General features: G+C 39.3%; 1 protein-coding gene across 9 annotated transcripts in view; it reads right to left on the bottom strand.

Annotated features, from left to right (window-relative positions):
* The window catches only part of MCTP2 (multiple C2 and transmembrane domain containing 2), a 229,713-nt gene that overhangs the window by 94,299 nt on the left and 111,697 nt on the right, over positions 1 to 23,717 (bottom strand). For 8 of the 9 annotated variants that reach the window (XM_025893062.2, XM_073882473.1, XM_073882472.1 and 5 more), the window contains 4 exons: positions 22,984 to 23,170; positions 20,576 to 20,669; positions 8,070 to 8,172; positions 5,443 to 5,545 (listed from right to left, as the gene is read on the bottom strand). In XM_025893062.2, coding sequence (XP_025748847.1) covers positions 5,443 to 5,545; positions 8,070 to 8,172; positions 20,576 to 20,669; positions 22,984 to 23,170 — 487 coding nt within the window. The remainder of the gene's footprint in view (positions 1 to 5,442; positions 5,546 to 8,069; positions 8,173 to 20,575; positions 20,670 to 22,983; positions 23,171 to 23,717) is intronic. The other variant, XM_025893065.2, reaches the window with a different exon arrangement.

The raw sequence follows: 23,717 nt of genomic DNA, 5'->3' as shown, positions 1-23,717 counted from the left end.
ATGGGAAAATGGGCAAATATTGGAAGTCTTCAGATGATAATCCAGGCCAGCTGCAATTTTCTATTGTTTTTAGTCATGAGTAACAAGTTTTACATATCTATATGACCCTTTTTTTTAAGATTTTATTTATTTACTTGAGAGAGAGAGAACACAAGCAGGCAGAGAGAGAGGGAGAAGCAGACTCCCCCCTGAGCAGGAAGCCTGATGTGGGACTCGATGTCAGGACCATGAGGTCATGACCTGAGCTGAAACCAAGAGCCAGACACTTAGCTGACTGAACACCCATGTGCCCCTCTATATAACCCTTTAAAAAGCAACTATTTTATTAAAAAACTTGAACAGAAATGAAATACATGGAAGGATGACCCAGTGGCCTGGATTCTTTCAATTCTGTATTATCTGAGCATATGTACATGCTTTGAACACTTCACTGCATTAACAGATATACTGATTTTAGAACATGGATTTTAAATAAGCCAACAGTCAGCCAGCGCATTCACCCTGATTAAAAGATACAGTAAATTCAGAATAGGCTTTTTATTTAACAGGCTGAAACACACTTAGCACATTATCATTTTGAGAGAGATTAAAAGTTGAAGTACATTCAATACTTTATACTTAGACATTTTGAAATGTAGTTTGCATTTTCTCTGAAAGTGTAAATCAAGTTTTAGTTTATGACTTGATTAAAGAAAATGTATTCTCACAAAAATAAATATTCATACTCTTCTCCAAGAAATACAATTTTTGTTTTTAAATAGAAAATAAGGCATTATTGAATACTACTTCATATCCTATAAAGGTAACAGTGAAGCACCGACTATTCCATTTTTATAATTCTCTCTCATATTAAAAAAGCAGAGAAATAAGACCTTCTCCTAAGAGGCACAAAATACAAAATATAAGGGTTCTCTCTTTGACGCTTATTTCTGGAGTTTCAACCAATCCCTCCAGGAAAAATCTCCCTTCCTCTCTAACTTGCTTCATACTGGAGCCAAAACTTTCTTCCTAGTCAACTGCTCTGATATCTCCATCCCCAGGCTGAAAGCCTGCAGGTTCTCCCTGCTAACAGAATAAGCCCCAACCTCCCTCAACCCTTCTTGAGGGGCCCTCAATCCTCCCTCGCCAGCCTCCCCGCTTGCCCTGAGCACCAGGCCCCGTAGGCCCCTCTGTTTCCAGAAGTGGCCTTTCTCTTACCCCTGGCTTCTCCACTTCTGCTCTCCCCTCTGCTTGGAATGGCCTTTCTTTACCTCTCCCACCAGTCATGATCAACATCAGGTTCCTTCTCGGCTAGCTCAAACTCCCCACTTCATAAAGTCTTCCTAAAATTAAATCCATTCCTCCTGCTCTATGTTTTCTTGTTCCTTTTATTTAGCACTTAATATTTTAGATCTTGCATAAGCACAGAGAACAAACTGGTGATCTCCAGAGGGAAGGGGAAGGGGGATGGGCAAAATGGATGAAGGGAGTGGGAGGTCACCGCTTCCGATTATAGAAGGAGTAAATCATGGGGATGAAAGGCACAGCATAAGGATTATAGTCAATGGTCTTGTAACAGTGTTGTCTGGTGACGGGTGGTAGACTTGTTGCGTCACTGTATTGTATACTCATGTGACATTCTATGTCATCTATATTGCAATAGAGAAAAAAAGCATTTCGGGTCTTCTGTGTTCATTACACAGGCATCACCCAAGATGCAAGTCTTCGACTCTGTGCCCTACCTGTCCACACTCTATTGCACTGAGACCAGTGGTGGCATGAAGCACATCTTGGTTCTTGCTTTTGGCCTCGTATCTAGTGACAGGGGCTCACCATGGCAGGACAGCATCCTCTTAGGAGCCCAAGCTCGGGCATGAGACTGCCTACTTCAAATCCAGCCTCTACTACATCCCAGCAGCAGGATCCTCGTGTACTTCAGTTTCCTGTTTTGCAAACAGCCATGATAATAAAGCATGCCAAATCAGGTTTTTAGAGAATGAATGATTTCATACATGATACATGCACCGCACAGGGCTGGTTAGTTAAGCATGATGCAATAGATATTAAATAAAGAAAAAAATTGATCTAAATAAATGTGAAAACATACTCTCTAAATCACAAGTTAGAATTACTCAAAAATGGAATGATCAGTGAACTAATGAACTGAAAATCTGCCTGTTATGGATACTGAGGGTTATGGCAATTTTTTTCTATCATATTTACATCTGTATTTGAGGTAGAGAATGAATTTATTTGGAGAGTGCGTGTAGTAGGTGGACCACTGAACATCAGGAAGGGCCAAAATAGATCCTCTGCAAGATCTGATCACTTGCCCCATGTGTCAGTCAAACAATGGGAAGTGAGCCTGAATTGAAACAGCCACACTGAAGAACAGCTGCTGTAACAGCTTCAGCTCAACATTCCAGGCCCCCTAAGCCCCTCATGAGGATGTGGCTCAGGCCACGCTGCCTTCACACTTTACGTGGTAGAGAACTGTCAGATCTGGGTTTATTTATTTGTGTGCCACAGCCCTTTAATGTTAGAAACAGAGAATGTAAACGAAATCAGGAACTCCCTGCCTCAAAACTTCCCTGTGGCTTCCCATCGATCCTAAGAGAGCCAAAGTCCTTCAAACTTTCGGATCATCAGAGTCTTACCCCTCTCCCATGGCACTCTGTCCCTGCGTCCTTTCTTCATCTGCATTTGTGATTCTCCCGCAGGCGACTCCATTCCCTCCATACTGTCCACCCCAATATTTCTGGGACAGTCAGGGCACTGCCTTAGAGCCTTGGAACTTAGAAGTTTACCTGCCTGGAAGAGTTTCCCCAGATATCCACAGGGTTTTCTTTCTCACCTCCTCAAGTTCTCATTTAAACGCCCCCGGAAGTGAGGTCCTACCTGGCCAGCCCTTAACTGCACCCCTTCCCCAGACATAACCTTGGAGCTTTGCTTTCTATAGGGCACCTTTCACCATCTAACATGCCGCCTTGCTTTTTGTGGGTTTGTCTGTTCTGTATCCTGCAACCAAAATGTAAGTTCCAAGAGAGAAGATACCTTCCCCACGGTCATTGTTAGAGCAGTACCACCTAAAACGATGAACAATGTCTGGCACAAACTGGACACTCGATAAATATTCTTCAAACAAATGAATGTATAGATCATGGGTGGCTTATCAGCAACTAGAATAAAGTTAAGGGGGTCAGGGGGCTCCTTGCATTTAAATGAAGTCTTTCATAGAATCATTCTACCTTGCATCTTGAAAGATATGGTTTGAAAACTTCATTAACTTAGGTCAGTGGTTCTCCACTGAGAGTGATTCTGCCCCTCCTCAGAACACTTGGCAAGGTCTGCAGACTGTCACAACAGTGATGAGTGGATGGGTCCTCCTGACATCTAGTGGGTAGAAGTCAGAGATCTGCTAAACATCCTACAGTGCACAGGACAGCCCCCCACAACAAAGCATGAGACATTCAAAAATGTCAATCATGGTAAGGTTGAGAAACCCCACACCTGATTTAGCCAGAGGTAATTACCTTTTTTTTTTTTTATGATTTTATTTTTTTATTTTTTAGAGCCAAAGCAAATAGTGGACCCCTAGCAGGGGGCAGTGGGAGAGGAAGAAGCAGGCTTCCTGCTGAGCAGGGAGCCTTATGTGGGGCTCGATCCCAGGACCCAGGGATCATGACCTGAGCCGAAGGCAGATGCTTAATGACTGAGCCACCCAGGCGCCCCTAGCCAGAAGTAATTCCTTAGATCTAACTCAACAGCATGGAGACATTGTACATAATAAGGGAAAAAGGGAGGGAAGTAAGTGGGTCAATTTGTTGGTATTATAGAAAACCAATTACACAAAACTTTTATACATAAAACAGAGGGAGGTTAAAAATGACACCAAGGAGTGTTCACCCAGCAAGGAATAAAATATGTTACTACAGATTTATCTATAAAAACAAGAGGATGGGGCACCTGGGTGGCTCAGTTGGTTAAGCATCAGACTCGTGATTGTGGCTCAGGTCATAATCTCAGGGTCATCAGATCAATCACACCGGGCTCTGCACCCAGTGAGGAGTCTGTTTGAGATTCTCCTTTCCCTCTCCCTCCCTCCCCACCCTTTGCCCCCCCCCACCCAGACATTCTCTTTTTCTTTCTCTCTCAAAAATAAATAAATAAATCTTTAAAAAAAAATCAAGAGAAGAAATATCTCTGTCCTGCCCAAAAAATTTGAGGAAAAAAGGAAACTGAATTGTAAAGGAGGGTCTTTGCTTCTTGTTCGTTTAGACCTCTCTAAAATTGTATTCCATGCTCTTGTTACATGTATTAATTCAGGAGTAACTGACAACATTGTAACCAAAAAAAAGGGAGAAAAATCCCAAATTGCCGTCTCCTCCCTGAGAGTCAGTGTGGTCTGCCGTTGACAGCTCTGAGTATTTGGCAGGAGCCAAATCAACAAGGGAACAGCTGCTCCACCCCTTCTCTTAGAGGAACAGTGGCGACAAGAGAACTTTGGGAGAAATTAACCAGGCGATCAAAACCCGTAGAGATACTGAGAGATCCAGTGTTTCTCCCACTGTAAGCATCACGTGAGCTAGTCCAATCTCATGGTTAGAGCACAACCTCTCCTGCTACAAAAATGCGCTAATAGCTTTGGAGAAATAAGTCTTTGGGAAGAAGTAAATAAAGCCTTATTGACTGATAAGACCATGACATCTCTACAACGAAACATTAACTATTGAATGGAAACCTGAAATTCTCTCTTCTGGAAGAGTACATTTGGTACACACATTAATGTTCAATTAATAGGTGAATGCAGATCCCAGCTTCCCTCCTTTGCCCATGTAAAGGCATTATGTGGTGCTTTCTCCTCTGACTTCATAGGGTATTTTTTCATTCAGCTCTTAGCTTATGGTATGTTATCTTTTAACCAGACTACCGAAATAGCACTCTTTTTCCAAGAGAAGCTCTCTGCTCTCTTCCACAAAGCATTTTTTGAGACTGAAAGCAAACTATTACTATAAAGACAAATAGAACTTTTGAGAAAATGGTCTTCAGTAGAGCTAGGAACAACTTTGCAGTTACCAGCAATTAATCTTTGAAGAAGTGGGTAGTAATGAGGTAATAAAGAAACACGTGTATGTTTTTCATTAACAAATGGAAAATCAGTCATAGATCTGTATTCCTTGAAACCAAACAGAAATTCCCATCTTAAGATGGAAAGATTGAGAATGAATTGAAAGACTAGTCAAAATGTCTTCATTGGTCAAGCCAATATTCAACTAAATAGTTGTTACTTTATATCTGAAACTACTGAAAATACTGGAAAAGGATAAGGAATAAAAGAGTTGTTTCCTGCTACAGCTGAGCGGATCTTTCCCCCAGATTGACAAAGATAGAACAACTCTAGACCACAGAAACCTGTCAACTATAAAATTACTTATGCACTGGGTATTAACTACAGTAACTTACGGACAGCAAGGGAATGGCAACTTTTCCAAGAAAATCAGGAGGTTTATCTCCATCTTCATCAAACACTGTCACTTCCAAAACATCATGGATATCTTTAATAGGACTGAAACAAGAAATGTACCATGTATTATATACAAAAACACACAAGTGGAGTCTGTTCCATGAAGATCTGAAAACACAGTTTCACTAATTAAGCCTCTATGTCCTTAGAGTATAAAACTATCATTTAATTAAATTCCAAAAATTAAATCAAACTGAACTGTATTCCCAAACCTTCCATCATAGAAGAGTCAGACATCCATATGAAAAAAAGAAAAGTCAACTTTTTTACTATGACATTTTCCATGTATACAGGCACTCAAGGGTAGGACTATTAAAGAAACAGGAGGATAAAGAAAAAGAGAGAATGAGGAGGGTAAAAGAACAGTGATTTCAAATAAGCAATAAGATTTTCTTTACATTAAATTAACGAAGAAAAAAATAATGAAGAATCCCCTCTGGAAAAAAAAGGGTGATCAAAATCACTATTTGCTGAGATCCACAGAAAGCTTCCTATTGTTGAAACACAAAATACTAAAAATCCCATGCATATTTAGAAACATTTTTTAAGTTGACCAGAAACCAGACATCACCTATAATGAAAAATGGAGCCATGGTCACCAGCAATGTGTTGAGCAAACAAGGAACTTTTTCATATGGCAATTTGCAAACTCTGCTTAGGCGAGTTAATACACTTCTTATAGATCCTGGGAACTTTCTTTCATCAGTATTTTAGTTTTCAGAGTATAGGCCTTTCCCCTCTTTGGTTAAGTTTGTTCCTAAGTATTTTATTATCTTGGTATAATTATAAATGAGATTTTTTCTTTCTGTTGCTTCATTATTAGTGTATAGGAATGCAACAAATTTCTGTATAATGATTTTGTATCCCAAAACCTTAATGAATTCATTTATCAGTTCTATTACCTTTTTGGTGGAGTCTTTAGGGTTTTCTGTATTATGTCATCTGCAAATAGTGAAAGCTTTACTTCTTCCTTACTAATTTGGATGCCTTTTCTTTTTCTTGTCTGATTGCTGTGGCTAGGACTTCCAGTACTATGTTGAATAAAAGTTGTGAGAGTGGACATCTTTATCTTGTTCCTGTCCTTGGGGGAAAAGCTCTCATTTTTTTCCCCACTGAGTATGATGCTAGCTGTGAGTTTTTCATATAAGGCCTTAATTATGTTGAAGTATGTTCCCTCTATGAATGGATGTTGCATTTTGTCAAATGTTTTTTCTGCATCTATTGAAATGATCATATGGGTTTTATCCTCTTATTGATGTGATGTATCACACTGATTGATTTGCAAATATTGAACCTCCTTGCATCTTGGGAATAAGCCCCACTTGATTGTGGTGCATGATTTTTTTAATATATTGTTGGGTTTCATTCACTAATATGTTGTTGAGGATTTCTGCATCTATGTTCACCAGAGGTACTGGCTTATAGTTCTCTTTCTTTGTGGGGATCTGGTTTTGGTCTCAGGGTAATGCTGGCCTCATAGGATGAATTTGGGAGTTTTCCTTCCTCTTCTATTTTTTGGAAAAGTTTGAGAAGAATATGTATTAACTCTTCTTTAAGTGTTTGGTAGTGAAACCACATGGTATTGGACTTTTGTTTGTTGGGGAGTTTTTTGATTACTAATTCAATTTCAATCCTTGGGAACTTTCTACTTGGAAATCATCAACTCCATTCAAAATGTATTCTTTCAGTTACAAACACAGCATTTCTTCAGTGTTGTGGGGGAAGTGAACCACCATTTGACCCAAATCAACAGGTGCCTCCCTTTGACGGCCAGGTACCTCAGAATCTAAAGCACACTAAGAAATATATCCAGCCTCCTAAATGCCTGAGTTTGAAAAAAGTGGACAGGGCATCTCTGTGGAGCAGGGCACTCATACAAGCTGAAATACAAAGAGACTTTGGGACTCCTTGAGGAATCACAGATAATCTGTATTTTCCAAAAGCCTCTGGCATAAAACAAGCCTTTAGGCATTACAATAATGTTGTAACATATAAACTTGAATTTTTTTAAAGATTTTATTTATTTATTTGAGAGAGAGAGAGAATGAGAGATAGAGAGCATGAGAGGGAAGAGGGTCAGAGGGAGAAGCAGACTCCCTGCCGAGCAGGGAGCCCGATGTGGGACTCGATCCCAGGACTCCAGGATCATGACCTGAGCCGAAGGCAGTTGCTTAACAATCTGCGCCACCCAGGCGCCCCTATAAACTTGAATTTAAGGCAGGTCCACATTTGTAATTTTCTTTAACCCAGGAATGAATTAGTCTAGATATATGAAAGCTTCCATCTACTCACAGATTAATTGAGTTACTGAAAGATCTACTTTACAAATGCCTCCTATATCACTCCCTTGCAGTTCCAAATGGCCTCTTCTATTATTAACACTATACTCTATAAAATGAAAGCATAAAAGGTTTTCAGAAGGAAAAAAACAATAAAATTCATTCTTCGCACATAAAAATGGACAGAAAGTTCCACTCAAGAGCCCCAGCCTGCCCCAAACATATCAAGGATAATTGATCTCTAAGTTAAAACCACTCCTTGATAATCTGGAGGCTAAAGCACTTACAATGTAAAAACTTTGTTCCACTCGGGGTTGAGGTTTTTGTAAATGGTGTGTGTCTGAAGTCGGTCATTGCCTAACTCCAACAAGCAAAAAGGATCACTCTTCCCTGGAAAGAGAACACAGGGCATTGGTCAAGGCAAAGGAATCTTCCCGGTCAGAGACAAATGAATCTCAAAAGTAACAGAGGCCAAACGAATAAAAGCCATGCACGTTTATACCAATAAAACTATGCTTGCTGAAAAAGCAAACGTGAGCTTCTCCTTCCAGCAAGGCTTGTGTGGGAATTCAGGAAACGGAGAGAACCTGTAAGTTCTGGAACTGTAGCATACCTCATGGATAGGGACAGATACACAACCCAGATGCAGCCTTGAGAGCCAGTGACCACACAGGTTGCATAGAAGCAGTTATCAGTCTCGCATGTGAGGGAGTCCAGTTTTGTGTTTTGTTTTAATACAGAAGCTCCCCTCTGTTTCCTGCCTAAGATCTCCTCGAGTCGATATAGGGAATTACTCAGCTATCGCTGGAAGTCTATGTTAACCTAGAGGCTTCCTCGGGGTCGTGAGAGAAGGGAGGAAAACTATGAACACGGCTACTTAAGGAGTTAAAACCACTCTGCAGGGAGTGACCACAAACACGTAGGATCTTACATATTCAGTACATTATGAGAATACAGATGCTACATTTTTGCTGCTCATAAACATGCAAAAGTAGAATTCCACAAAGCAAGTTCAATGTTTTTATCTTAAAAAAAAAAAAAATGAAGCTTAACCCTTACTTCTCTCATCTCACCTCTTCTTTTTCCACCCCACCTCACACATCCTCCAAAAGAAAAAAAAAAAAAAAAAAGAAAAAAGTTAAAAAAACCCAAAACCAAAACTGGACCCAAAAAGATACCGCAAAAAAAAAAAAAAAAAAAAAAAAGCTCTCCCCTTTTGTTGGGTTTGACAGTGGGATCTAGAATTGGAACTGTCAGAATGGATGGCTCTATAATGTCCAAACAACATGAACACACTGCCTGCCTCTGTGGCACATGGACAAAGCGGTGTGTACTAAATTAATTGGGGGCATGAGGACAGATGCTCCGCCAACAAATGGCCAAGGAATCCCAGGCCAGGGTCTAATGCCGAAAGTACTCAGGCTTTCTGACCTACTGGCCTACCATTCAGGCCACTGAACCTCCATCTAATCAACTTAACCAGGCGCTCCGAGGTACCCCATATCAATAGACAGACTGACACATGCAGGAGACTGCATGAAGATTCTATTTCAAGAAGAAGAAGAAGAGGAAAAACAGATGCATGATTAAGGGTATTAAACAGGAGATTCTGTTCAACTGACTAGTGTTCTAGACACATAGATGCCTGGCCAAAGCTTTTAAGCCAATGCTATGATCTCAGTGGCCAGGAGACAATGACCAAGTCATGGACATAAATGCATGAGTTGGGGTTTTCAATTATAAACATGGAAATGGTCCCTGTCTCAATTTAGTGGGGGAGGAATTTATTAAAATAGTATCAGAGAGCTCTCAGAAGCACTGCAAAGATTGGAAAATCAGGCTTGAAAATTATTAGAAACCAAACGGTTAGAAATACTCAGGCACAAGAACCTCAGTCACTCTCCCCAGGAAAAGTCTGGCCTGTGCTTCCCAGGAAAACTAGCCTCACAGGGTACTCATGTTACAGGCTTCTGGATGTGGCTGCCTCTAATATGAATTGTCCGCTCCTGATTCTTTGCTGCACTTGATAATAGATGTAAAGGCCTCCAAGAAGGCATCTGACTGCTCCCGCCTCGCCAAGTACCCAGGCCCTAAATGCCAGTGCTCAGAAAAGAAGTGCTAGCTTTTCACCTTCTGTCCACGCACTCAAGGAGGCTCTGACCTCTTCTCCGAAACATGCGACGGGAACCTCCCCAAATGTACAAGGGGTTTCAGATGTTGGGCAGCCACCATCAAACCCACCCAAAAAAAATCCATCTGCATCTCACAAAAAAAAAAGTCTTGCTTACTTAAAGCAAGTAAGTTTTACTCTGGGAGTGTGTTTTGCAGGGCAAGGGGGTTAGGTTTTGGGTGAGGAGGAGCTGCGGACGGAGGAGAGCAGATTTGCCTCTTTAACAACTGGGAGAGGGAAGAGAACACGTGCTCTCCTCCTCATGCTCAGGCAGAGGACGCTGGCTCACTCAATTCCGGCTGAAACAGCTACTTAACCATTTGTCAGACTGTTAGTAGGTGTCAGGGCTACTCCTCCAGAGACACCAACATGACATGCCATCAGCACTCACTCCAGGGAAACCATCTGACATTTTTAATGAAAGCCCTGGGGTTACTCCACAGCAGGGCCGAGACGCGGCCGGTCCTGTGCATGCACAGGTGGGCTTGAGCTGTGGCCCCCTCTCTCTTGAGCCAGCACACTCTTAGCTATCTCAGCTAATGAGGAACAGACTTCCTTCCAGAACCCGGGAACTTCAGTTATGCATCTCCAAGGGACATACTGCACCAACTCTCTGAAGGTGATTCCATCAGAGCTCATTAAAATGCTGCATTTATTAATACTACAGTATAAACAGGCAGAGAGAAGGAAGAAGAAACAAAGACATTAAAACATTTATAGTGTCATTTATCCGCACTTTACAGAGCTTTCTTTCCCTTAAAAGGCTCCAGATATATGGGGATTTTCTAGAATTTAAATAATGAATACATTTATGGGAGGTAAAAATGATCTCCCGTAATAAATGAAATGTCCCAACGTTCTCCCAGTGGTACTGAGCAAACAGCACCAGGCAGACTGACATATACACACTTGGGTCTGCACTTTTTGTCTCTGTTCCACCTAGTTCTACAGGTAAAACATCTAGATGACCTCTTGTACACCCAGATGGCATGTCACCTTGGCACAGTTACATCACTGGCGATTTAGGCTCACGGAAGTGATTTAACACCTTGCCCTCAAGAGCCTTTGTTAATCTTCAATACCAGTTGACAATTCATTTCTGTTCCTTGGATGACAAGTAGAGGTTTCTCATTTAAATAATTTTACCTTTATATCAGTTATAGAAGTTGAGTGCAAGTAATAAATGCACTGTAGAGGTAATACCATTCATCTGACAAATATTTATTAAGCACCCACTCTGCTCCTGGCACTGAACCAGGCCCTGACAACCAAGTCATTACTTTTAAGGAACTCTCATAATCATCTCTGCTTTTCAGCAAATGTCACCTTTTCAATGAAAACTTTCCTCGTGCTCCCTGCCAGGAGACTGTGTTGCTCCGATTTCTGACCTCCGACTGTGTGTTTTCCTTACAGTTCTCACATTCCACATCTGTACATTCCTGTTCCATATTCAGTCCTGTATTTCATTTAAGGGTCTGATGCTGGCACACCCAAGGCATGCATACCCCTCCATCCTCCGTGAAGAGTGCCATGCCCCAGTGAGAGGGTCCTGCAGGCTCCTATCGGCAGGTGCTAGCTAGAGGGGGCCACCTGGCTCCTTCTGCTCTATACAAGTAACCATGTTTTAGGCAGCTTCGCATTCAGTCCTCACATCAACTCCAAGAGGTGAGGAATGCTTATGCCATTTTGCAGAAGAGGCTCCTGAAGTTCAGAGAAATTTAATGTGGTTGGTCCAAGGCCAAAAAGATTTCATAGCGGAAATGAATCTTAAACCAAGGTTGAGGAGGAGACTTCATTTGGCTAGCAGAAATGGGTGGGTTAATCTTGAGGAGATAAGGACAGATGAGAGCCTTAAATTTATTAACAAGATAGACACACAGATAGATATAGATAAATAGTGGCAATCACGATATGTAAGATTTGGATAAATAAATGCTGAGATTAGCCTGAAGCCTTGAAGGCCATGACCAGTACTTTTCATTTAAATGCATTTTGTTTTTTTCATCCAGCAGCCAGGAGCCACCAGACTGTCAGCACAAGGGGCAGGATTAGAAGAAAGGATTTCTAGAGGAAGATAACTCCTGAAGCTAAGCATGGAACATCACCTAGCTCAGACAAGCTGGGAAGGAGAGGGGGACCAACAGGGCCTTGCCGGACTAGATTTCCACAAACTCTCCCTTCATTCCTTATTTCCAACCATATGCTTACAACCCTAGTAATGGCATACAACCCTAGTAATGGCATATTGGAGCAAATTCTAAGTGCTCATCCTGAAAATCTATTCTCTGACAATTTACCCCACATAATCCATCCTGATCTATCCCCTATTCCCAAACCCTCTGTCGAGGTTGGTGTGTCTTTCCCCCACTCCTGACCAGCATGCAGAGATGTGGGGCTCAGAAAGGCTTCCTACACTCTGCATGTGGAATGACCTCTCCCTGCAATGCTCTCTCACCCCCCGCTCCTAACCAAAAACACAAAGGCCAATTGGCCTCTAAGACCTAGTTAAAGATGTATCATCTTCATAGAACTTTCTCTGCAACCCTAGGCTCCCGGGAGCCTTCCCTCTCCCCCCAACTCCTATGATGATTAATTTGGAAAATTATAAGCCCTCACTGTATGATGTGTCTGCTCCTTTAGTCGACAATTACTTTATGATCCCTGTAATGTGGAAAACACTGTGCTAGAAGCTTCAAGGGATTTTTGAAGAGGAACAAACACTGATCTCTATGGGTGCTGGGTCTAAGTTTCAAGTATGTCCTGCCTTCCTGAGTGACTGCAAGCTTCTGGAATCCAAAGAATGGCCTCTGTGGACTCACACAAGAGAGGACTTGCTTACATTGCTGTTGTAGACATCCAAAGCAAGGGGCAGACAAACCTATATTAGGACTGCAAGATCCACAAAGGATGGGAAGGACTTAATTTTGCTGAAATGTTAACTAAATTTCTGATATTCTGCTATTCTAGCACAAACACAGAACATATAAGAGCTAGTGACATAAGAATTTTTCTTTCTTCTAACTCCATTCCCCTGTCACCACTCAAGTTCTACCCCCCCCCAAAAAAAACACCATTAGCCAGTGCATTTACCCAACATCTCCCCGCTTCCCCACTGAGGCACTCTCAAAATCCTCCAGGTTTTGGAAAGGCCCTGCAGGCTCTGGAACATGCTGTCTGTTCCCTCATTTTAAAATGCTTTTCTTTTACCTCTACTGTGCTAACTCATCTCTGACATCTCAGCTACAACATCACTTCTTATAGGAACACCAGTCAGGTATTCCTTCCGTGAACTCTGGCACCCTGTTCTTGACCTTAGGAGTGTAACTGTCATTACAACTGACTCTTGGACAACACGTGTTTGAACTGTGTGGGTCGAGTAATACGTGGATTTTTTTAAATAAATAATATAGTACAATACTGTAAATGAATTTTCTCTTCCGTGATATTAATAACATTTTCTCTAGTTTACTTTATTGTAAAAATACAGTATATAACACACATATGTGTTACTCAACTGTTTTATCTTATCAGTAAGGCTTCAGGTCAACAATAGGCTATCAATAGTTAAAAGTTATATGCCAATTTTTTGCCAATTTTTAACTGCATGTAGTATCAGCACTTCTAAGCCCCTCATTGTTCACATGTCAACCATAAATGCTACCGGTTTAACTAGTCACTTCATGTGAGGGCAAAGACCAATTGCTATCCCCTATGACATCACCAGAGCCTACCACAGCCTCTCACAGATATATTTGCTAAATTAAGATAATTAATTACTAAGCACCCAACTAATAAGATCGAAGTGATTCCTTTGTTAATTCACAGAAAACCAAACTGAGTTTATTCACTCTCAGTGTACCAGGAAGTTCAAAACTGCTAAATCTTACATAGATTCCCAAACCCTGCAATGACAAGAGTCCATGTTCTTTAGCAGACTATTAAAGCAGATGGTGAGCCAAAGACAGATTTATATAGTTTCTGATGTGTTTTTAAAAAGTTGGTCTTGATTTGAGCTCAGCCATCCAAGAGGTTCTCAAGGAAATTAAAAGCATTCAATCACTATTGTTAAGCTTTCTAGAAATTGCAATTACAGCTGTCCCTTTGAAAATAGGGCATCTTTAAGAGGAGAAGTATTACTATGGATACAACTTCAAACAGACAATGAAAACAAACCACAAAATGGACAAGTGACTTAAAATCCCCAGTGAACAGTAACTGTAGGACTATTTTTCCTCTGACACAAGTAGTCATGTTCCAGAAAAAAAAAAAATAACAAGAAACTTAGAGCCAGTGTTATAATTTATAGAAACTACTTAAAAGTCATTATAGCATATGGCTGGAATATTTCTATAATGTGGGATCCAAATGAAGTGTTTCAGTCAACAGTTTCTCAAAATAGAACTTTTGTATATAGCAAAAATCTAATGAGTCCACAAAAATATTTTATATGGATAAAACTATTATTCAGGTTATCAAAATGTAAATGCAAGCACTAAGCTGGTTTGAGTATGAGAATTTTCCTACCATGAAGCACCTTTTTTTTTTCCCTTGACTTTTATCAGGCAGTAGAAACAGAACAAAAAGAAAAAACAGTTTAGACTGGTAACTAGATTTCTGAAAGCGGTTGAAAAACCAAGTGTGATTAGAAATGCTGATAATTCTGACATTATTTAAAATTACAAAAAATATAGACAGTAATACTAAGATAATAACCTGTGGAATTCCCCAAATCAATTATACTCTAAGCAAATAAATTTAACAAAAAATGGAAATAGTATTTATTGAATAGGCAATATGTATTATACATGTTCACATAGGTTTTAATGAACCCTCAAAATATCCATGAGGAAGTAGAGGCCTTACAGTGGACCCAAGACCAGCACGCAGTAGAACCAAGATTTAAAAGTTCTCTATTTCTATATATGTTCTACACCATAATACATAAGGATGAAAGTGAAAGGCAGAGACCATAAAAATAAAGGGCAAAAAAATGGGGACTGATTTTCATATTTGATGAATAAATCACTGAACTGAACGTTGATTTATTTAACACACGAGTCACAATCACTGAGAAAGGGCTCATGTCCTGAATGAATGGAGAACTCTACCAAAGTCAGGAGAGATCAACCCTGTGTGAGAAACAGACCAAGAGCTCCTCCTAATGGCACTGGGAACTGGAAATGCCACCCAGATTTTGTCCTGATCCACTTTAATGATACACGCTGCCCCTATGGGCAACTCTGCAGTAGAAGAGAAAGGCTGAAGTGACCCAGCTCCTCAAAATACAGTTGGTACTCAATGAATATTTCCTGAAGATCATGAGATCTACCACTAAGCTGGCTTTTCTTAAGTTGAGACAAGCTTTAAAAGCAACTGGGAAGCTATACTGGGCTTCCTGGAGAGAAGTTGGGGATTCTGGAATTAAATGTATCTTTGTTCTCCTGGATCAGGCATTATTAGGGTTCCTACCATGCTTATTTATCAAATAAGGCTACTTCACAATAACCTGCATTTTTTTGTTGTTGTCTGAAAACACTGTCTTTTCCACTCTTCTAATGGATATTTTGAAACTATTTTGGCAGTTGTCTTATTAACACTGGAAAGAGAAAGGGTCCATCCAAGTGACAACCTTATGGCCAAGAAGTCACGAAAATCCAGATATACGTGGAAACATTTTTGTGTTTGATGGGTGGGTTTTATATGGCAAAATGTGCCAAAAAAGTTGCAAGGATGAAAGAAAAATCCCTGGAGAGTAAGTAACTCCAGATTGTGAGCAAAGATGGTATTTCCAGTTTTGTTCCTTCATTGTTTCCTGATACTTCCCCAGCTTCTCATCATGGCAGACAGATTATTAAGATAAGAACATGAAAAAAATTAAGATAGGATTGTGCTACAAAAAGCAGAAATATTGAGACATATGTTACATTGTTATATGACTTACTATCATTCTACAATGAGGTGGGCTTGGAATGCTGCCCTACTTGCTTTTTTGCTATGTTGGCATGGTGAGGTGATACGTTTCTGTATCCCCCATTGTATGCCAGAATTCTTAATGGCTAGGGGCACCTTGGTAGTGATAACACGGTGGAAAAATAAAGCAGAGAGAGACCAAACAATAACCAGTCTTACCACTAGAAGACTCCCTAGGGGAAAGGATGTCAACATATAAGATTTATTTTAAAGAATAAAGAAGGCTTAATTAATAGGAAGGAAGAAGTGTGAAACCTACATCTTGATTCTGAGGATATAAGAGAAGAGTCATTGACTAGGTGTTGAACTTGGCAAGTACCTTATGCAAATGGTAGCCATCATGGCTTTAGTACTGATACATCAAAGCAACCCCTATGTGTTAAAATCCAACAGGTTCCCTATAATAGTCTATCAATTATAACAAGGCTCTCCAGGACAATTCTCCCTATATGTGCCGAATATATAGTAAATAGTTGCCTACTCTTCACTGGTTGGTCCCTTAATAGGGTAAGATAAGCATTGTCGTTTGTATTGAAATACAGTTCTGACCAGAAAAGATTTCTGTTCTCTAACAATTTTTCTATTTATCACCTACTTTATTATCTCTTATTAAATAAACTCTGCTTTTTTTCAGCAGTATTAATTCATGAATCTGATGTATCCCTGGGCAAAGTAGAAGATACAGCACCGTTCTCTCTGAGGGCTTCACTGTGGGGAGGGAACCTGTTGCACACATCATTCCTCACCTTGGTCCTGAACAAAGCCTTCCTCTCTCTCATTTCATCATTAGAAGGTGGGTTACTTTCTTCTCAAAACGGCTGAGTTTTAAGACTGAGGGCAGCTGAGTGGAGGATGTGAGTCTCATTAAGCATTACAAAGAGCTAGGCTCACCTTGAGTCTCAGTACAATTTATCATCTGTTTCGTGAATCAAGACTATAGTCTGCTTTACTAAAGAAGTAATAGCATCAGAATGGACAACCTATTACTTAAAAATTTTAGGTTATGCTGGGCACAAGGTGTTTGTGAGACAAACTCTTTAATAAAAATATCTGACAGGCTCTTCTATTAGAATGACTGCTTATGGCTATCCATATCTAATATTGGCTGTAGAGAACATTAAAATGTCTTTTGCCAGTTTTAGAGGGATGGGCTGCAAGAGAAGACAGATTACTTCAGATTCTTTAAAAAGTCTTTTCACTGATACACAAACAAATGTTAGGCATAAAAAAAATGCCAAGCTATATATAAATTCAAATGTATTAGTGTTGAATCGGTTCAATCACACAATAGCATATTTATGAAAGAATGAATTAAAAATAAATCTATCTTTCTTATACATTAGAGCATTGAAGCCTTTATCTTTTGTAAATATCTTAATATTGGGAATAGACATAGATTTAGGTTATTAATATCTTTTAACACATTTGGAAAGACACTATTTTTTCTTTATATAAAAACATATTTTCATTTTTTAATGGGAAAGAAATTCACCTCAGTACATGTTTGTGTGTGTATATAGTATATATATTATGTATATAATATGTACATATATTATTCCAATGTTTTAAAATATTGGCAAAGTAATGGGGATTCACTTTCTCCAAAGTTAATTTCTTTTCATGACTATATAATTGTTAACACCAATAACCACTAATAAGGAATATCCTACTTTGAGCACAGTGGCGATGAACAGCTGATACTTTCTTTTTCTAATTGTTCCCTGCTAAGACAGAGATCACTTTAAAATGGGCAAAAAACTGACAAGAAGGATTACCAAGTGCATTCACACATTCCCCCCACCCGTCTAGAACAAGAGGTCCCTGTACTCTGCAAACTCTAACAGTAACCTCCATCCAGAATACTACCAAGATTCTGGTCCTTTGCTCTCACTGGTCTTTTGCTTTATCAGGTTCCCTGGAATCTTCGGTGAAACACTTAAAGCATCAGTTATTATGGTTATTTGGTATTGTTTTTTTAAGAAACAAAGAATTATCAAAAAATGTAAAGCAAAAGTAGTAAGGTTTTAGAAAGTTCCCTTTTGTACTCTGTCTAAAATGATCATCACTCTCTGAGAATGCCCCTGGTTATTCAGAGTAAATAGACTTCTTGTTTATTCACAGGAGTGAATACTTTGTTCCCTGAGCAACTGCAATGGAACACTCATTTATAAAGTACAGCCAATTGGAAAAGGCTGGGTATGGGATATAAGTAGTTAACTTCTTTCTTAAATGCTCCCGGTACTGACAATGATGGGTACACATACCTCTTCTGATTCCAGATCAGCCAGCATTTTTTACTACATATCAAGTGAATTCTAACAGTAAACAGTAAGAGCATCAATAATGTGTGAGTCCCCACCATATGATATAATAGCTAACCTCTCGGAGGTATTAATTACATCCCTATTGCTACTTCCCTGTGATCTGAATCCATTTCTTTTTTTCACATAGAAAATTTACTTTACAACTCTCTGCATTAGGTCCACTTTGTTAACCTAAAGCAATATCCTGGTTTAGAATAGACTGGAGGATTCACACAAGAGCCTGCCAACCTATAAAGAACACAGACTGTGAAATTTGGTTCTAAAAATAAAGATCAATATGGTCTAAAGACATGTTTAGCTAATGACAAGGATCTTTGCTTCAATTCAGAAGAGTGATAATTTTCTCATAAATAATACGGAGACAATAAACACCAGGGCATTCAGTCAAACCACACAGCATGACTGGATTTGTAACCATTGCTTTTTGCTACTGGGATCCTCTGGTACTCACCTTCATCCACTCCAAAACTATCTCCTAGAATCTTGAATATAAAGAAAATAACAAAATGACAACATTTTCCCCAAAAATTATTCTTCTGAAAAGAGGGTTTTGCCTTGTTTTCTGGTCTTTCCAAATGTTCTCATATTTTTTTTTTCAGATTCCTCTCCTATTCACTTTATTTTAATAGCCAAAATACTGCTTGGAAAAGTGACATTGGCCTGAAACACCTCCATAAACACTAGTTTTGGGGGCTGTAGAGAGGGGCACCTGTCAGGATAGGTAAAATAAAGGTTTTAAAAAAGTGTTTCCACATACAGATGTAGTTGTAAACAAGACTTAAAAAGAAACTTCTAATGCATTGCAATTAGTTCCTAGAGATCCCCAAACATACAACTACAAAGAGAATTTTTGAAAACATTGTTTGAAGGCATGAATGAGTTCTTGTGTTTGAGACATTTCCTGAGACAGCAACAATCATAGATTCAAAAAGTACTGTATCGAAACATTCAGATGGAAGTAAAAATAACTGGCTCTGGAAAACTGGTAGATAACTCTAAATGTGCTGTGCTGATAACAAAACTCCGAAGGCCAAAGGCACATGGGAAAGGAGTGAATTAAGTGTTTTCGTAAATTGTAAGTTTAAAAGAAAGGAAAATTTCTAACTCAATATGAGACTCTCAACATTTGCAACTAAATTAATAAATGTTAGAAGTAGTCATCTGAGTATTTCATCTACAACCCCCCAAATTCATTTATTCATACTGGCCAAAATACCATTTTTGGATTTTCTCCCTCAGTATTTCCATAAGAACATCATCATCCTATTTCTCGCGGTTTGTACAGTAGTGATTTCTATTGGTTCACTTTTTGAGGGAGGGTGAAGAGAACTCCTTTAAAAAAGTAAGTTTATATTCCCCATTTTTTTCATCATTTTTTGTAATAGAAAGTGCTTAAAATTAAAATTCACTTTTCCAAAGTTTGATCTTCCTCATCCTCAAACTGGAAAGTTCAGAAGCTACTATCATATAGTGTAAGTTTCTGTGTTGAAAAGAGTAGACCACATTCCAAAAATAGGACATGAAGTAAGTCTTGCAATACTTTGCCCATGCATAAAATCTGTACATTCTTTTTTGTATACCTTGTATTCTTTGTATTTATCAATTTGCTTGGTAAATAGCATCTGTCACATAGGTGTCCCCGTTGTTAGTACAATGGGTTAATTTGGCAATAAGAGGAGAGTCACCCTCCGGTCAGATATTGGGATGCCTGTATTACTTTCCTCACAGTCAAGCATAACTCAGCACAAAGCATGTCCGTTCTCGCCTCTGTCTTAAAAGTTCAAGTTAGTGAAGCACCAAGAGAAATTTTGTGTAAGACCATGTCAACTGCAAGGTGGTTTCATGGCCAAGACTTTGGTTATTGTTTCAGACCAGTGCCAGCTAGATGGGCTTTGAGGCTTAAATTCATGAATCACCACAACCTCTTACATGGTGAAGAATGAAAAGCTCACAGCACAGAGGAGTGAAGGCCAAGGAGTGAAGGCAGGAGGTCCAACCTGTCTTTTGAGGTACTATGGTAAATTTTCTCAGGAAATTAATTTAAGAAATAAAGAATTCGTGGCACTAATCATCCACAAATATATTTGAAAGTCAACTGGACTAGTACATTATCTAATCATAGTAAAATTATTTGAAAAAATAATTTTGTGAAAAACGTTCATTAAGTGAAAAAACTGTTGACTGCATCTTTTTTCTTCTTCTATTACTCTGTTTGAAAGAGCATGATTGCTTGTATATGCTTCCACTTACTAAAACATTTTGCTTTGCCATCAGATCATTTCAAAACAGGAAATAAGTAAAAAGGAAAATGAATGAAAGATGTTTATACCTGAGAAATCTGCTGCTAAGAGATCTACTGCCTTTAAAACCTTCACTTGTAAAATGCCGATGTCCTTCATATCTTTCAGGGAATTCTGTAAGCACTGAGGGGGAGAAAAGTAGATCATACATGAAAATAGCTTTCTAATATACTATTTAATGCCATAAAGTCCTGTAGGAAGTACATTCTAGATTTATCATCACCTTTCTCCTGCAAAGATTAGTAAAGTTCCAGAGTACATTATATCAGCCAATGGGACAGTTAGGCATTCACAAAAACCAGATTAAAAGTGACTGAAAATTAACTACAGCTTCAAAATAAACCAATTACAAAGCACACAGAATCTACTTTTAACACTGCCCCCTGGTGATAGAACAGATACCCATGGGGAAAACGTGTGTGGAGCTCCATTCATTCTTTTCCCCTTTCTTTCTCTTGAATGAAACTTTTAAATCACTCAAAAAGGCCACACTATTTTGACCTCATTAGTACAAACTTTATGGATACCAGAGGGCTCAACTTGGACCCTTCACAGATACGTATTACCACTGGAAAGAGCGTAAGGATGGAAATACAGTGCATTTTCTGGTCCACGTTTTAGCCAGCTCATTAGAGACTGAGCATCTAGTATCACCCTGTATTCACATTTGATTTTTTTTTAGTTTGCATGAGCCAATGCTTGAATGTATCTACTGATAATTCTTAAGCATGCAGAACAATAGTTTGCTGTGTATATACATTGCATCCTTCAGAAATGGTGCGTGAAAGAGACAAGCAGATAAACTATTTCTGCATGCCTCCAGAACACATCTGCTGAAAAGATTCTGCTTTCAAACTTTTGGATATCGTATTTCCGCTATCATTGGATAACTAAAAACCTGTGATAAGCAGGCCTTGGGGATTTATGGGGAGACAGTAAAATCCTTGTTTTTAGGCATTTCAGGATACAATAATAACTTAATAATAGTTCAGGTTTAACTAACTTCATATGCACCATTTCGGCAGTTTTGAAAATTGTTTCTGCTGTGTACTTTCAACCTAACAAAGCAAAGCAAAACAAAAACAAAAAAACTAGTTTACACTAATCTGAAAACATCTGAAATAAAATACTTTTATAGTTTAAATGTGGACATGCCCTCAAGATGATCTATTCTTACAAGCTAAAAAACAAGAGGTCTGAAACTTGTGTTTTATGACGGGGCATTCTTTCCCTCTAAGATGCTGGCCAGCTCTCTAGCTGAAAAAAAACAAAACAAAACACTTGATACTTCTATTTTGATTGGCTTCTTCAAACTTATTTTCCCTGAGTACTCCTCAAATCCTGAGGCATGATTCAAAGCAGTCATTACGATCTTATCTAAAATCACCTTATAAATATAGGACACCCCTCGTGAATTTGCAAATTTTTCAATTCGTCCATGGGAAAGTTTGGGGAGAAATTTTAAGGTTTATCATCAAATTTTTATTTGCTTAACTCCAGTCATCAGAGAGACTATTAATAGTGGATTTTGTAGAAACTCCTTTGGGGCACGCCAACCGGGCCATGCAGAGTTTGTGTTGACAATAAGACGTGTGGCTAGGTTTTTGTACTCCCGCAGATAAGGAATTATTCAATTAATCAATACGCCTCAAAGTGAAGGATTTGGGAGGCACTAAAGTTTATGCTGAGAATAATATTCCCATTAAATAGGGATTCATCTTTGCTTCATTTTCGAGCAACTTTCTAAAACATGCCTTTCGTGTGTGGCCATAAAATAAATGTATTGATTTACAAAGAAGGTGGATAAAAACAGAATGCAAATAAAGGCACCTAGAAAGACAGAGAACAAAAAAAAAAAAAAAAAATGAAGATCACAAAGCCATTTGATATAAAATTGCTGAGTGGACTTCTAAGCGCATTGCACTACTTAGGCAAAAATCAGGAACTGCCTTTATTATCCAGAGTAGTACCTAACAGCTTTGCATAGCTGTCCAGGGTTTTGTTTTGCTTTGCTTTACAAGAGAGAAGCACGTTCTCACTTGGTCCTGAGAGGTTCTGGAAAGGTAGCTCTAACATTTCAAATATTATGGCTAATAAAAAAATAAACTTTTGTGAACTTGTATTAAAATTCCAATATACATATGCAGACATGCTAAATAAGTCTGCCTCCTCGTGGATTTCCATTTTCTCCAAAGAGTTTCTAAAAGCTAAAAATTCAAAATACGGTTTCGGGCTTTGAAAATCGGCAGTTCTAATCTACTTTCACCTTCTCGCTAATGCATTAACCTCTGGATCCAATGTCTTGTTTTATGAGACATGCCATGAAACTTTGGACAAGGCTCTCTTTTCAGGCAGTTTTTTTTTTTTAATTCACAGACTTTGTTTCAACTCAAAAGTGGAGGTGGCGGGGGGCAGCGTAACAAGGCCAAGCACTCACATATCGCTGGGCAATCTGCTTTCTTTCGCTGGGGTCTGCCAAGGGGCACACGCACAGATCTGAGATGGAGACTCCGGCACAGGGAGTAAGTGTGATCAACATCAGCAGAGCCCCCAGGCAGCTCTCTAGGGGCAACTCCAAGCAGTTGGCTTGCTTGAGCGGCAGGGCCGCGATATCCACTTTGCACCTGGAAAAGTTGGGAGGAATCAGAGAAACAGAAGGGATTAACTCATGGCCATTCCTGAACCTCCAAAGCACCTGATTTGTATCTCCTCATCCCCCCAAACCTCACTCTGTCTCAGCATGCGTTTCTCGCACAACGAAGGTGGTGGGGGCTCCCCCCTCCCCCCAGCTCTTAATTCTCCCTCCCAGCCTAACACATTCTAAGATTAAGGAGACGAAGAGGTAAAGAAACTGAAGAGAAGGCAGCATGGAGGGGTTGGTAAGTGCAAAGAGTCGGCTCTTTGCCCCCATGAGGTCTGCAGAAAGGCGGTGAGCTCAAGAAATAGGGAGAAAAAAGTTCCAAGTTCAAGCATTATGGATGAGGGATCTGTATGGCTTCTCTGTATTGTGTCTTTTGCCAACAAAGAGAATAAAGGGTCACGGTTCAAAAAGGGGAGAAAAGACAAGAGAAATTCAAGTGGCAAAGGGCTCACTGGAGAAACTATTTTCTTCCAGATTAATGCCAACTGGTGAGTTTTTATTTAAAGCAACATGTTAAGGTGTTTTCCTAA

Source organism: Callorhinus ursinus, unplaced genomic scaffold, assembly GCF_003265705.2.
Source record: "Callorhinus ursinus isolate GAN/ISIS: 27379988/994484 unplaced genomic scaffold, GSC_fseal_2.0 scaffold47, whole genome shotgun sequence".
NCBI classification, from domain to species: Eukaryota; Metazoa; Chordata; class Mammalia; order Carnivora; family Otariidae; genus Callorhinus; species Callorhinus ursinus.
Note: the sequence above shows the minus strand (reverse complement) of the source record. Positions and strands in the feature narration are given on the sequence as shown.